Below are 14,900 nucleotides of genomic sequence, written 5' to 3'. Positions count from 1 at the left end.
AGTAGTTCAGTGTCCTCAATTTGTTAGGTTTTGAAGTTTATCAACCGTTTGCGTATGGTTTATCACATAAAACACCCTAAAGGATGCAATCTGTTGAAAAGTATTTCCACATAGAACAATTGGAAAATAGTGGCTATTAAGTTGAATCGTTAGAACAAGAGGGTTTTAGTGTAGCTTAGAGCAAATAAGCATTACAGCAAAAGATTTTTTTAAAAAATCTCTCTTCCTTGAATAACTGTCCCTTCTGATTTTGCAGCCCAGAGAAAATAAGGTAGAAAATTAGATCAGGGCTAAGTCAAAGTTCACAGGACAGATCTGAACGCTGGAAGAATATAGCTATTGTCCCTGTGGCATGTGCTGGGGAATACTTGTGAGCCTTTGAAAGATAGCGCGCTATCTTTGATTCACAAAGATCAAATTCAAAGACTCAGATATAGTAATGAATGGAAAAATAATTTTCAAGATCAGTATAGATGTCCCACATGATTTATTCTACTGATTTAAAAACTGAAGAAACTTGACTTCTGAAGTGATAGCAGGATGCTTCCATTAACCCCAGTGTTACTTTCAGAGCAAGTAGTTGTAAAGGGTGTGTTTCTAATGGATTTTTGTTTATCAGTATTAATACTTGAACTGCCAATTACCAGATTCGAGAAAAATGTGTTCTAACATTATAAACCTCCCAAGTATTGCTTTATCAGGGCAGCCTATTAATCTCTAAAGCTCAAATTGGTAGGTGTTAAGCAATATTATGCAAGTAAGAGGCTATTGCTCTGTTATAAACCACACAGATCCCCCTTGCAGTATTCACATGTATAGCCAGTACTGGAAAGTTGATATGTTGCAGAACTGGCGTCAATAAGAATAGTCTACGTCAATAAGAATAGTCTACGTGGGTCAAAGGTTGGCTTCTTTGCAAGATTAATTACTATCTTCACAGAACATCTAGGAATGTGTTGTAAATCATCCAACGTCTAATTTGAATTGTGAGTTGCATAATCAGATTTAGTTGTTTTCATTAGTAAGTGTGTGGCACAAATCCATCAAAATTTTAAATCTGCTCAAAGACACTCAATGGACCTTTGTCTATTTTGTTCGATTACATGCTGGTGTGTGCTTTGCAAGGATATTTTTTTTTTCTCTTTTAAGCAACCATTTTGCTCTTCTTTCAGATGGTCCCCACGAACTGCAATGTGTAGCATAAGGTTATGTTTCATAAGACACAAATGTTAACTATTTAAAAATGCCAAACTTTGGTGGCCTCAGATTGGTTTTCCTAAAAGGAAAATTTTAATGGTTGCCGAAGTTTTATTCACCAAGCCTTTCGGCATCTCTTTATCTAGACAGAAGTATTTACGTTTCAAAATAAGAGATTAAGGAGCAAGTCGCTAGGCTCCCAGGAGAAAATGTTGAAACTTCAGCAATAAAGAACAAGCTAAATGACATGCAGTTAACATGTTACTTGTATGACAGTGCTTTTGAAGGAAGCAGAAAATGTGGGTGGGTGTTTTTTTCTTAACTTGAGAAATCGTGTATCTAATTCTGGGCATCCTAAATACAGCATCATCCTGATTTGCAAGTTGTCTAATCCCTTTTTGCTTGAAAACTTTTTTTTAAAAAAACCAAAAAGCTGAGAACACGTTAAACATTTACATGTTTTATTTATAATTACAATTTACATGACTCCATAATGCGACCTCACCACAACGTGTCACTCTGTGCGATGAAGGCCTACAAAAGAAACTAAAGCTTTACACCAACTTAATGCAAGACCTAGGGGAGCCATGGAAATGGGGGGAGGCAGGGAGGAGACGTGGCCTCCGCTACGGAAGCCTTTCAACAAAATATTTCTACAAGATAACAAAAGTAGCACAAACCTATTACTAAAGGCTTTATCCATTTCCATGCAAGTGTATAATCCCTGTGTGCTCATATCCTCCACAACTATTTTAAAAACACACACAAAAAAATGAACTATTTATATAAAGTTGGGGGATGATAAGAGCAGCTGAATTTACTGAATGCCCCAAGCTTCGTTTACAAGTTGCACCTCGCGTTTTTGAGACAAAACAATGAAGCTTGGAACTGTTCCCCCTTTAAATCAAGAGAGATTAAAAAAAAGATCCCTCAAAATTTTGCTGAAAGGGCAGGATGTGAGTTTTCGCTTTCTCCGCCTACCGAAAATGCGCAGTGGCGTAGAACGGCTCATCGTTAGAAAATCGACAATGGCATTATTCCCGGATCCGTTGGGAGATACTCATTCTTCCGAGAAGGGGTGACCAGCACTCCAAGCAACTCTGCAGCGTGTAACTCTCCAGAGAAAAGATTTCTCCAAGTGGCAAGTCAGAATTTACAGATACATGGTCAGCAACAAATCCCATCACTACATCACACACACAACATTTTTTTGCACTAGAATTGGTTTCTAGACATCAAAACAATCTGCTCCAAAGGGGGGGGGAGGGGGGAGGACGAGGAAGGTGAAGAGAAAAAAGCATAGAAGTCAGAAGGACACCAGCAGACTGTCCGTTCGTCGCTGGTTTCATTTTTTATTATTTTTTTGAAGAGTTCAGAATTGCATCCCTTTCTTTAGGAACTCTTGTTCGCGAGGGACACAAGTTGATGTTGTCGCCGATCTTGACTCTTCGTCGTGTCCGAGGAACGTGATGAATGTTTTCTGGGAGTGGGCGTTTTTCTCTTTTTAACCCCCCCCCCCCTCTTCTCTTGAGCTCAGCCACCTAGGACTCGTGCGAGGGCAACTTCATTAGGGTCACGAGGGTAGACGACACTGTCTGATAACAATAATCCCATCCGAATTTCAGGCTTGTGAAGGTAAAAAATTCATTCACCCATTCTTTTTTAAGTGCAGCAGTTTGTATTGTTCCCTCCTTCCTATGTACATGATTTTTCGTAGCAATGTGGTTGAAAGCTCTAAAATAAAACGAGAGACATGGTGTTGTTTTTTTTTTCAAATACCCAACAAATTTATTAAATGTGTTCGCTGCCCATCTCACTGCAAAGTTGACTCTTTTATCTATTTGTCTTAGACTGCTGGATGCTCATTTACTTCAAATGAGTAAGAAAGGAGTGGAGGCATAGGAGACATCGTTAACCTTTTCCCAAGAACAGGGCATTGGGTGTTTACGATTCCCAGACTTGTCTGAAATGGTATAGGGCCGTGGTGGTGAACCTATGGCACACATGCCATAGGTGGCACTCAAGAGCCCTCTCTGGGCACGCGCGCCGTCGCCCCAGTCCTGGGCCTTCAGCTGGGTTTTATAAAACCTTTTCACTTTAGGCCTCCGCCACAGTGTGCAAAAAAAAAAAAAGGTTCAATCAATCAATTTCAACTTCTCACAGAAAAAAAAGATCTCACAAAGTTGGAATTGATTGAGCTTTTTAGTCCCACCCAGTCTGCCATTACCACTGCAGCCACGCCCACCCAACGGGTCACACCCACCCGGTACCCGACGATACATAAGTGGGTTTGGGGTTGCAGTTTGGGCACTCGGTCCCTAAAAGGTTCGCCATCACTGGTATAGGGTCTCCTGCTTGAACATGGGGTTGGACTAGAAGACCTCCAAAGTCCCTCCCAGCTCTATTCTGATTGATTGATTGATATCACCTTACAAGTACATTGAAAGCATTTTAAGTCCTAAAGGTTAATTATGTACAGCTAGTCCTCCACTTAGTGACTGTCTGAAGTTACAACAGACGTCCCCAAAGTTGCAAATAAGATCTCTTTCTGAAGATTCGATGGCCACTCCTGGTCATGTGATTGCATTTTGGGTGCCTGGCAACTGGCCCACATTTCTGACCATTTGCAGCATCCCAGTCATGCAACTGTGATTGATGACATCACCACCAAAACCGGACATTTACTTTTGGCATAAAATGTCCCGTCTTAAGCAACTTAATGACGGTGGCCTTTGCTTAATAATCACGAACTCGCTTAATGACTAATACAAAAAAGATCGTAAAGTTGGGGGTCGGCCATGTGGGATCCACTTCATGATGATCAAAAATGTATAACCGTAATGGGCAGGTTCTATTACGGTCATAAATTGAGGATTACAAAGTCCTTGAAAAATTCTCCCTATGAGAAAAGCTCGGACTACTGTAAAAGCAACTATTTCACTACTTTAAATATCCCTCCCCAAAGAGTCTAATTAATTTTGAGGAACAGACTCATTATAAACAAACAATTTAATTGTCTTTATTCATCCCAGCTGCTCTAAGAAAGCTGAACCTAAAATACTTTAATTCTGTAACTTACCTGCAGAATTCAAACTCTTCCAGTACCAACTCTGGGAGTAGTTTGATTTCGCCGCCCGGCTCCAGACCCCCTTCCACCACGGAATCCCCCACGAAAACTGCGGCCACGGAGAAATCGTCCAGAAACACCAAAAGTCTCTGTGTTCAGCTTCCGCTCTTCAGCCCATGTTGTACGCCGCGAACTAAAGAACAAAAGTAACCAGGACTCTTGTTAACTACAGTCAAGTTCTCTTTAACTTCCTGCTGTAAAACTCTTGTCTCAAGCAAAGAGCACGACTAAAGCCACCGCATCATTTCCCACACCAAGAATGTCACAAAATATTAAAAATGTGCTTTTATGATTGTAATTTTTCCAATCGTATTGTTGTGGCTGAATTTTCCAAAACATGTAGATCAAGTAATTTCAGAAGGATGAATTAGGGATAAAAGATTCAGTAACCAAGCAGCAGTATTTATGGGTTACTTCCTGCCAAGAATATGTTATATACATTTGACTTCTTTTGTCTGCTTCCCTCTCTCATTAAAATCTTAATTAGGGCTTTTCAAGCATGGCTTCAATAATCTGGGAAGGGCTGTGGGTAAAATATGCAATATAGTACAAAACTGAGAAAGGCATTCATTTGCAAGTGAAAAAGGACCCGGGACTGCAGTTTTAAGGAGATTCATTTGTTGAAAAGCAAATTTCTGCTCAATATTGGGGTATAGAAGAGGGATACCAGGAGAAAACATTAAACTAATAGAATTAGCGTGGAAGAGATACAATAAAGCTGCTAGAGTTACGGTTACCTAGCCTTCAGTTCTGATGAGATGTTATCAAAGAAAGATTTTGTTTTGTCGTAATAGCAGTTGGGTCCCAGAAGATCTTCATCTGGATTGTCATCCCAGTTTTCAGCAGCCATAGTAGGCTCTCCCTTTTCTTCACTGGTGTCAACTTTATCATCTGATAAGGGTTAGGGGGAGAAATCATTATTTTAAAATGTGCATATATAACAAGCTATATCGGTACTAGATCAGGGGTCTCCAAACTCGGCACTTTTAAGACGTGTGGACTTCAGCTCCCAGAATCCTTCAGCCAGCGTGGCTGGCTGATGAATTCTGGGAGTTGAAGTCCACATGTGCTGGCTGAGGAATTCTAGGGATTGACGTCCACAAGTCTTAAAGTTGCCAAGTTTAGAGACCCCTGTACTGGCTGTTTCCTTTCACCCAGACCAAGGAGGGGGGGGACTGGGATACAAGAAACAGCTCAAATACTAACCCTTGAAATTAAGTTTCTTCCTGAATTCTTTATCCAATTCTTCTCGGTTGAACTGCGCGTTGGCGCTTTCAAAATCAAAGTCACCTTCAAACTTTATTGTATTCTCTTTCACAGCAGCTGGGCGATTCTGTCCTCTGGAACGATTCCTAGTCCTTCTATTTCCTAAACAGAAGATGTTACAATCTCCTAGCGAGGATTCATTTCATTTTAGACAAAGCAAGGCTTGACCTCACGTGCTCCTTGCTTAAGGCAATGCACAATGCTGTGTTTTTTCAACATCATTTGAATGCCACAGAAGTGATGCCAGCAAGCTGGCTGATCTGATACTTCTCATTCTGTTCATGCTTGACTGGCATGAATACCTAGAATTTGACAAGAGATCTCCTTGCACTCAACAGAAGGCATCCATCAAATCAGAAGCTTCCGAGAAATTTTGCTTCTGAATCTTGTTAATACAGGTAGCCTTCGACTTACAACCATTCTTTTAGCGATCATTCAAAGTTACAACAGCGCTGAAAAAAGTGACTGATGACCGTTTCTCACGCTTACGACTGTTGCAGCAACCCCCTCCCCACGGTCACATGATCAAAATTTGGCCGCTTGGCAACTGGCATGTATTTATGAAGGTTGCAGTGTCCTGGGATCGTGTGATCACCTTTTGTGCCTTTAAGACACAATGGGGAAGCCAATTTCATTTAACAACTGTGTTACTAACTTAACAACTCCCAGTGACTCACTTAACGGCTGTGGCAAGAAAGGTCGTAAAACGAGGCAAAACTCACTTAACAACGGTCTTGCTTAGGCAATGGAAATTTGGGACTCAATTCTGGTCGTAAGTTGAGGCCTAACTGTATTCCAACATAGTGAAAAATAATTCTATTTAATTTAGAACTATTTTGCTTAACTTCCAACTCTACTGAACTTTACAGGAACAAGTTCTTGCATTCTAATTCATTTTACATTTTGACTTAGATTTGAAACATTTCTCCTGGAGCAGCACAGCTTCCTGGGCTAATGCTATCAAAGCCATATTACTCCATAAGACCTCAGGCCCTTGTGGATTATAGAGATGTCCTTTTGTGGTAATTCTTTCAGTTTTTCATACACAGAAACATTGAACTGTTCTAGCCTTCAACTAAAGCAGGAATATACTGAATGAATTAGGAGTAATTAATATTTATCCTTCTGTGAAAGGTTGCATTACAGAAGTAATGCAGAAAGAGGGCAATTCAGTTGCTTTGAAGAATTAAATTCAATTACTTTGGACAATTTACAATCAGGTAACATACCTGATCTCCTCCTCTGGGGCCTTCTATTCTCATCGTTCACCTGCCCTTGCGTTTGCACAGGTGGTGGGTCAACTATATCTAAGACAAAATAGGAAAACCTGTTCACTCCACATAGCCAAGATGCTGAAAGGCAACACAGCAGATGGTAGTTCCAATTATTATTCATTTAAAACGCTGGCATATTGTCTGAAGGAAAAGATTTCAGTACCGTTTGTCTTGTTATTCTGCTGAATCTGACGGGTGTTGCGTGGAATGGCTGGAGGAGCTTTGACTGCCTTTTTGGGGTTCAAGCTGTTATCCAGTGGGCCAGTCTGAACAGCCTGCTCCACCATTGGACTTTTGCGCACTGAATGAACAGATGGAAAAGCAGCACCTGGGAGAAACCAAGCAACGTCAGTAACCCCTACACTCGCTCGGACCAAACTTGATTTGTGCTCAAGAGAGATTTTGGCTTCCCCCCTCAATCCTGCCAAAAGAATTTGAAACAGAATCCTCTCTTGTGAAAGAGACTTACTCTAGGAAGCATTAGCGGCTGATCAAGAACACCGCACGGATGGAGAGGCTACAAAGGCACAAATTCAATTTTCCTATAGTTCCCAAATAGCAGCATTTCAACAGGATAAATAAATTTGGCTGTGCATATTTCATCCCAAAACCAGACAAGGTGCTCAGATTTAGATGAAAATCACACTCTTTGAAACTTTGGGGAGAAAGTCTGAAAGTTAAGCTCTTTCACACAGAGATGTGAGTATTGACATAATTGAACGATCTGGTTCACACATCACACTGAAGTTGAAGTGTTGTTTTTTTGACTAAATTACAATTGATTGGATAAGTGCAGCATGCTAAGCCAAAGCCAAACAAGGAATATTGCTCAGAATGACATACGAATGCCCCCACATTTACAAAGGGTAGCTGCTCCATCGTCAGGTGATTACAATCATGCATTCCTCACCATACCAAAAACTTTGACACAGGCAGCTAGCAGCGAAGTTCCACCGATGCTCAAAGGTACCCATATAAAAGCATACCAATTTCAGACTTAAGGGATTTGCTAGCAGATCGGACCTACCCATTCCAGTAAAGTTAAAAGCAGCAAATCTAAACATTCCATAATAATCTGGTTCAAGGGAAAACATAGCTTTTTCTGGGAGGGCACACATTCAAACTTTTACCAGAATCGGTGTGTTTCAGAAAATCATTTAGACTTCAATGGGTTTCTTTATCTGGGAAAAATTGTTTCTAGCACAGATACCATAAAAAAAGTCATTTGGAAGCCACTCCACTCAAACATGCAAATTTGTTATAAAAGTAAACTCAACAAAGCCTCCATGAGGAAAGAGACAAGGTTTCAGCCTATGTGCCTGTAAAAGAATTAGGAGCTGACATCAGGAAGTTATGAAAGCCTTTGAGGGGGAGGAACAGACCAGCAAGAAAGGATTTAGAAAAGCAACTACAATGATTCAGAGATTGTTTCTTGACCTGATCTGTCTTGAGTTGACAAGTCCTCTTGATAAGTCTTACATTTTATATTTAGTATTTTTTCTAGCTATTTTAACTCTGATAACAGCATGAAGCAACTGTGAAGCAAATAAAAGCACAGCAAGATCAAGGTTCTTGCTAAGGACACATCAAGCTTCTGTTTTGGAAGGCAAATAAAGCATGCAGACACATGGATTCCTGTAACCCTTCAACTGCAGAATTCAGTTAACTGAATATATAACTCTTTATGATTTATGATCAAGTTCATCTCCTCTTTCCCATCAAATATTCCATTACTGTGGTGCTGGTTGAAACATCATATGCTAGAAAACAAATTATATATATAAAGTAGAATCATCCATAAACCTTGTCTGGGTCCCACATATCTACTTTTTTTTAAAAAAAACCACAACATAATTGTACTTGAAACTAACTTACACAGTAGGCAATCGTACAGAGATATACACATTTCTACAATAAGATGAAATCCAACCACTTCGTAACTAAATTATTGAAAATTAGATCTGAACCACGAAATCTGATTTGTGTAGGTATATGCTTACAGGCACACACAATAATAATAATAATAATAATTAATAAATAATAATAATAATAATAATAATAATAATAATAATAATAATAATAATAATAATAATAATAATAATAATAATAATAAAAGTTGGAAGGGACCTTGGAGGTCATCGAGTCCAACCTCCTGCTCAGGCAGGAAACCCTACACCATTTCGGACAAATGGCTGTCCAGTCTCTTCTTAAAAACTTCCAGTGATGGAGCATTCACCACTTCTGGAGGCAGGTTGTTCCATTGGTTAATTGTTCTAACTGTCAGGAAGTTTCTCCTTAGTTCTAGGTTGCTTCTCTCCTTGATTAGTTTCCACCCGTTGCTTCTTCTCCTGCCTTCAGGCGCTTTGGAGAATAGCTTGACTCCCTCTTCTTTGTGGCAGCCCCTGAGATATTGGAACACTGCTATCATGTCCCCCGCTCGTCCTTCTCTTCGTTAAGTTACTGCTTGAAAAACTAAAAGCGGTAAAAAAAAACAGTAAAAAAATACTGGAGGTTTTTAAGAAGAGACTGGACAGCCACTTGTCTGAAATGGTCCAGGGCAGGGGTAGGCAACCTTGGCTCTTTTATGACTCGTGGACTTCAACTCCCAGAATTCCTGAGCCAGCATGGCTCAGCTTGGAAACCTCTCCCTTTCCCCTCAGCGTGGCTGGCTCAGGAATTCTGGGAATTGAAGTCCACGAGTCATAAAAGAGCCAAGGTTGCCTACCCCTGGGGTCTCCTGCTTGAGCAGGAGGTTGGATTAGAAGACCTCCAAGGTCCCTTCCAGCTCTATTCTGATTGATATATTTGTGCAACCCTTTTTTAAATGGCCCTGAAGGCGGAAAAAAAATTCTAGAGCTGCAAATAACTTCTAAGATGCCGAATTGACAAAAGAGCAGTACCCTTTCTGAATATCCACTGCAAGAAACCCAGAAAACTTCTATTACTTAAAAGCCACTCACACAGCTTCCCCCAAATATGATTCTGAGGAGATTTGCAACTTCAAATAGTTCTTTCTTGACCTCTGCTTTAGACAATCCAAAATTCAAGAGGAAGTGTGAAGGAAATGCCACACACACCCCCGCCAAGCATTAGCTGTGTTGAACATTATTCAAAAAAATGCACAAAAATGCACTTAGGAAGCATAGAAGAAATAATATAATCACCTGAAGAAAACAAGAATCAACTCCCTGAGGAAAATCTTACTTACTTCAGTACCGAACAAAGAGACTGCTACATCCTCTCCTTCCCAACTATGACCTACTGTTGCTGAGCCCTGGCCTCACCCTGTTTGCCACAGAATTCAAGCAAGAGGGAACTCCAGGCCCATCAACTAGTCAGGCTGCCAAATTCACCAGGCCGTAATTTGTCTGGGGAAACCGTTTCACCAATTGTAAGCCACTGCGTTGCAACGCCAGTCAGGAATTCATAAGACGTGTCCACGTACAACGAATTGCTTTGTGGATGTCCTATCACCTGCCAATATACTAAACGTTGTAGGAATAATTCCTCTCAGCTTTAATTTGTATTTCCCACCCACCCACCCCCCTCTTCTCATAAGTTGCACAGACAGGACTTTTTTTTCCAAAGTGGAAGGCTTCCAAATCTCCAACAGCTCATTCTCCGTGTGTTTTTAGGTTCCCAAATTTCTCTGCCTCTACCCTGCACTCTCCCTTCGGTCTGGTTTTCACCTCAGAACGTTAAATGAGTGGCTAGAAGCGAGTTCCTGTTCATCTATCCATCTGATACCTGAAGCAGAAGCAAGTGCACCAAGGCTTTCAGAAACAATACTGCAGTAATTCTTGCACATGTTACTCTGTTCGGGAAGAAGAAAAGGTTGGTTTTTTTAAAAAACAAAAACAAAAAACAAAAAAAAACCAAAAACACAAAGCTTTTGCAAACGCCATGCAATTCTTCTAAAACTTGGAATCCTCAAGCTGCTGTTACCCTTGGAAGACAGCAGATGTGTCTCTGATGACATGTCAGGCTCTGAAACTGGCTGTGGAGATGAAGAAGTGCTAGGACTGGAAGCAGCTGCTGATGCTGGAGGGCTTACCAGCTTCTCTAGAAAGACAGACAAGGGAGGAGAAGAAAAAGCAGAGGAGGAGACTGGTGAGACACAGGGCCGTACTGACATCCAGACGACTGAGGAGAGAAAAGGTTTAAGCACCTAACATATTCTTAAAAAGTTCTGAAACTCGGAAGAATTTGACCAGGGAACAAGACAGATCCTGGTTAAGTCGCCCCACCATCAGATGTACATCGCACGTCACAGGCTAACTTTATGCGGAAATACTTTAAGAAGTGACAGAAATGAAGAAACGGGCAAAAAAAATGTTTTGTAAAAATGTTTTGTAACACTTTATTTTTCCTGAACGACTGTGAAAGGGTGAGTAAATTTTCACACCGCTCAGAATTGTACCTGAAGAGAAAATTGGGTCACCAAAAGTATGTTAGTGTTCGTGTAGAAAACAGAGTCCAACGTTCATCTACCCCAGACATGTCAAACACAAGGCCCGGGGGCCAGATGCGGCCCACGAAGTGGTTTCATGTGGCCCGCGAAGCCATCCTGGAAACAGTGAGGGAACACCCTCCCCCCCTGCCTTGGCCCTGGCCCAGGCCGGCCGGGAGCCAATGTACAATTTTGTGGTGGACCATGCCTTGGCACTTGCCCCGGTGGACCATGCCTTGGCACTTGCCCCGGTCCCACCCCCTTCTGCCAGAGACCCTCAGATCTGTCCCACTCCTGCCCAGGCTTCCATAGGCACTCTTGACGCAAATGATGTAGAACTGGCCACGCCCACCCAGTAGGCCACACCCACTCCATCCACGCCCATCCAGTAGGCTGCACCCACTCTGGCCACACCCACCCGCCCCCCAAAGGGCAACCGCAATGCTGATGCGGCCCTCAGTGAAATTGAGTTTGACACCCCTGATCTACCCCTACGAAAAACCTAAAAGAGTTACTGCTCAGAGGCACTGAAAAGAGGAAGGAATCCCTAGGGAAGCGTTCAGCTGATATTCATTACTTTGTGCATTTTACTCACAAATACCACACAGTGAGTAGCCAGTCTAAACGTGGATTAGTTTCAATTAATAAATAACCTTGTTTGAAACCAGTAAGCAGTTAAGTTTTTAATAAAGCGACAAGCTTAGCTTCTGGAGACGCTGGTTTTTTTGCCATGCTATGCTTTCAGCAACTTAGAAATGGCCCACGTTCAATGCATCTTTAGTCTAATTCTCACCCTACGCATCAGTCAGTGCCAGGGCGGGATGTCTTCCGATCAGAGAGTTGCAAAATGAAATATTTTCCCACAATGCTTTGAAATAAATTATTTAAAAAAAACCCAAACAATTATGCTTTCCTTATTCATCGACATACATTTCTCCCTCAGAAAAATATTCTCTGAGGATATGTAGTCCACCATTAAATGGTGCAGCCCAGAGACCGATCATCTCCGTGACAGGCAGATCTTTGTTTACTCACCTAAACCAAGAGATGCTGCATACTGCTGGCCAATTAAAGAATTGGCGGCAAGCTGACTGTAGGACGACATCCCTCTGAAAGGACTGTAAGGCACATGGGGTTGAAAAGAGGGCGCAGACGCAGAGCTGAGAGACGACTGCAAAAAGTAAACGTGAAACAATTATGCTCCCATGAGCAAAACGAAGAAAACAATATGGATGACGGTGCAAACATCGTCATTAAATCTATGCTTTTTTAAAAAAAAAAATGCAAAGACTAACTCATATTACGCCCTAAAGAAGACAAAGTGGTCTGGCTGCTGAATATGTTGAATGTCAGGCAATTTTAATATCTGGTGGATAACATAGATCTCTTGATGTTGTGAAAAGAACAGTATTGCAAGAAAAAAAAAAGGGGGGGGGAAATCCTTGTAACCATCAATTTACCAATCAAGTGAGGAAAGAGTCATTCAGTTGTATAATAGGATTGATTCTCCACATGAAGTTGAAGATGAAAATCAAACTACTCTAACTTGAATTATGTATTATCATCTTAATAAAGAGTGGTGAAGGCACCAGGGTAGAAACTGGGAGACCATGAATTCTAGTTCTGCCTTAGGTAGGAAGTCATCTGGAAGGTTCTAGGCCAGTCCTTCACTCTCATCCTAGGAGATGGCGATAGCAAACCACTTCCCCAAACCAAGAAAACTACAGGGACTCATCTAGGCAACTACCAGGAGTCAAGACTGCTTTGAAGGCACCCTGAATGTCTTAGTAAAAGCCAGCTGCTCTAGTCTTCACAAATCATAGCCACCAGGGTAGATATTCCTGCCTTACCATCTCCTTCAAAACCCTGTGCTATGTAATGCTAATAATGTTATTTTTGGAGGGACACTTATTGCCCATTGATGGATTTATAATGTTTCTGATGTGTCCATTACTATTTATCTGTTAAATCACCAAATCCTCAGTGTGTTTCATTTTGAGGTTCTAGGTTCTAATTTCTGAACAGGAGTGCACTGGTCAAGTGTCCAGAGATAGTGGGCAACACTTCTTTATAAAAGTATGTGGTTCCACCATACTAGCCAGGCAGCAAATCCTTGGTCTCAGAAAAAGTCCACATGGCATTAACTATTAATCCAACAATTTTCCCAGAGAGAAGAGGTGGTCGTGAGATTTTAAGTAACAAACTCAATTGACCACGAATACATTTCAACCAAATATGTCTAGGATCAGTACTGCCGTTATGATCAGGTGGATTTCACCTTAACTCCCATTTCACTATCAATGTTTGCAAACAAGTACATCCTAAAACATGGCTAACAATAGTTAAAACTAAAAGTGAAACATCTCACGTTGACTGCAATTCACAAAACATACTTAATGTGGGCACCGATTTTACCCATCTTCTGGTTTCTTTCAATACACTAAACCATTAATCAAATGGATTAGGTGTCACAACAGATTAAACCGCAAAAAGGAAACCAAGATGAACAATAACTAAGTGTAGCATTCTTATAGAAATGCAGTTTGCTACGTTTTAAGCTGACCTCATAAGCACTGTACGTAAATAGTCATTATATTTTAAATAGCCACTGCAGTGTTAACTATAGCTGATTTATCGTGTGTAAGCCAAATAGTGTCTGAAATTAATAACATAGTGACAAACAATAGCAACTTAGTCAAATAGTAGACAAAACATTTGAAAAACCTTAAAACGCAGGATGTATTTGTTTCCTATTTTCATTTATATGTTCCTGAAACAAGTAAACTCCAATATACCGTACATCTGCATTTAAACCTGAATGTTCAGATTTTTTGAAATGGCTAATACTGTTTTTGCATAACTAAGACTAGGAGTCGAACCAAACCAATCTGCAGATAATCACTGTTTTGAAATATGTCCTAGTTACATCAGGTTTTCTAAGCAATATCTTGACCAAGGGCGATTTTACAAATGCGTTCAGAAATGCCAGCCAAAGACTGACATTAGCCAATTATAGGGATCAACTGATTTCCATGTTAGAAATGATTCACTAACCTGTTCTAGTCAGGCCATCTAAAATATTTCTCCATTAGGATCTGTCTGAGTTGTAAATTCATTGGGAGAGGACCACATTTATACCGTCACAACGGAGGACATCCTTGGTGGAAATATGTGAGATAATTAGCCTTCCATCCTTCCAAGGTCAGTAAAATGAGGACCCAGATTGTTGGGGGCAATATGCTGACTCTTGTAAACTACTTAGAGAGGGCTATAAAGCACTGTGGAATGGGTATATGTAAGTCTAGTGCTATTGTTATAATCTTCCTAATCACACTCTAGAGTTTTGAAATAACTAGTTTCACTTCTGTTATCACTGTGCCAGAGAAGATTCATTTCATTCATTCATTTATTCGATTTGTATCCCGCCCTTCTCCCGAGGGACTCAGGGCGGCTCACAACATTTTTAAAACAGAAACATGCCCACAATCCCCGCCGAATAAAACCAATTAAAACCCAAATATTTTAAAGTTGTGGTATTTAAAATTTTCTAAAAATGAACCCGATTTAAAATCCTCCCTAGGCCAGG

The 14,900-nt window shown here is 40.7% G+C and overlaps 1 protein-coding gene across 1 annotated transcript in view; it reads right to left on the bottom strand.

The window, feature by feature from the left end:
- Nucleotides 1-2,796: 2,796 nt before the first annotated feature.
- LSM14B (LSM family member 14B) overlaps nucleotides 2,797-14,900 on the bottom strand; it is a 24,666-nt gene continuing 12,562 nt past the window's right edge. The window contains exons 3-10 of the mRNA XM_015818136.1: nucleotides 12,350-12,485; nucleotides 10,810-10,926; nucleotides 7,028-7,192; nucleotides 6,820-6,897; nucleotides 5,531-5,692; nucleotides 5,062-5,215; nucleotides 4,277-4,457; nucleotides 2,797-2,931 (exon numbers count right to left, since the gene is read on the bottom strand). Coding sequence (XP_015673622.1) covers nucleotides 4,286-4,457; nucleotides 5,062-5,215; nucleotides 5,531-5,692; nucleotides 6,820-6,897; nucleotides 7,028-7,192; nucleotides 10,810-10,926; nucleotides 12,350-12,485 — 984 coding nt within the window. The 3' untranslated portion in view covers nucleotides 2,797-2,931; nucleotides 4,277-4,285. The remainder of the gene's footprint in view (nucleotides 2,932-4,276; nucleotides 4,458-5,061; nucleotides 5,216-5,530; nucleotides 5,693-6,819; nucleotides 6,898-7,027; nucleotides 7,193-10,809; nucleotides 10,927-12,349; nucleotides 12,486-14,900) is intronic.

Source organism: Protobothrops mucrosquamatus, unplaced genomic scaffold (assembly GCF_001527695.2).
Source record: "Protobothrops mucrosquamatus isolate PMUCROS unplaced genomic scaffold, P.Mucros_1.0 scaffold683, whole genome shotgun sequence".
NCBI lineage: Eukaryota > Metazoa > Chordata > Lepidosauria > Squamata > Viperidae > Protobothrops > Protobothrops mucrosquamatus.
Note: the sequence above shows the minus strand (reverse complement) of the source record. Positions and strands in the feature narration are given on the sequence as shown.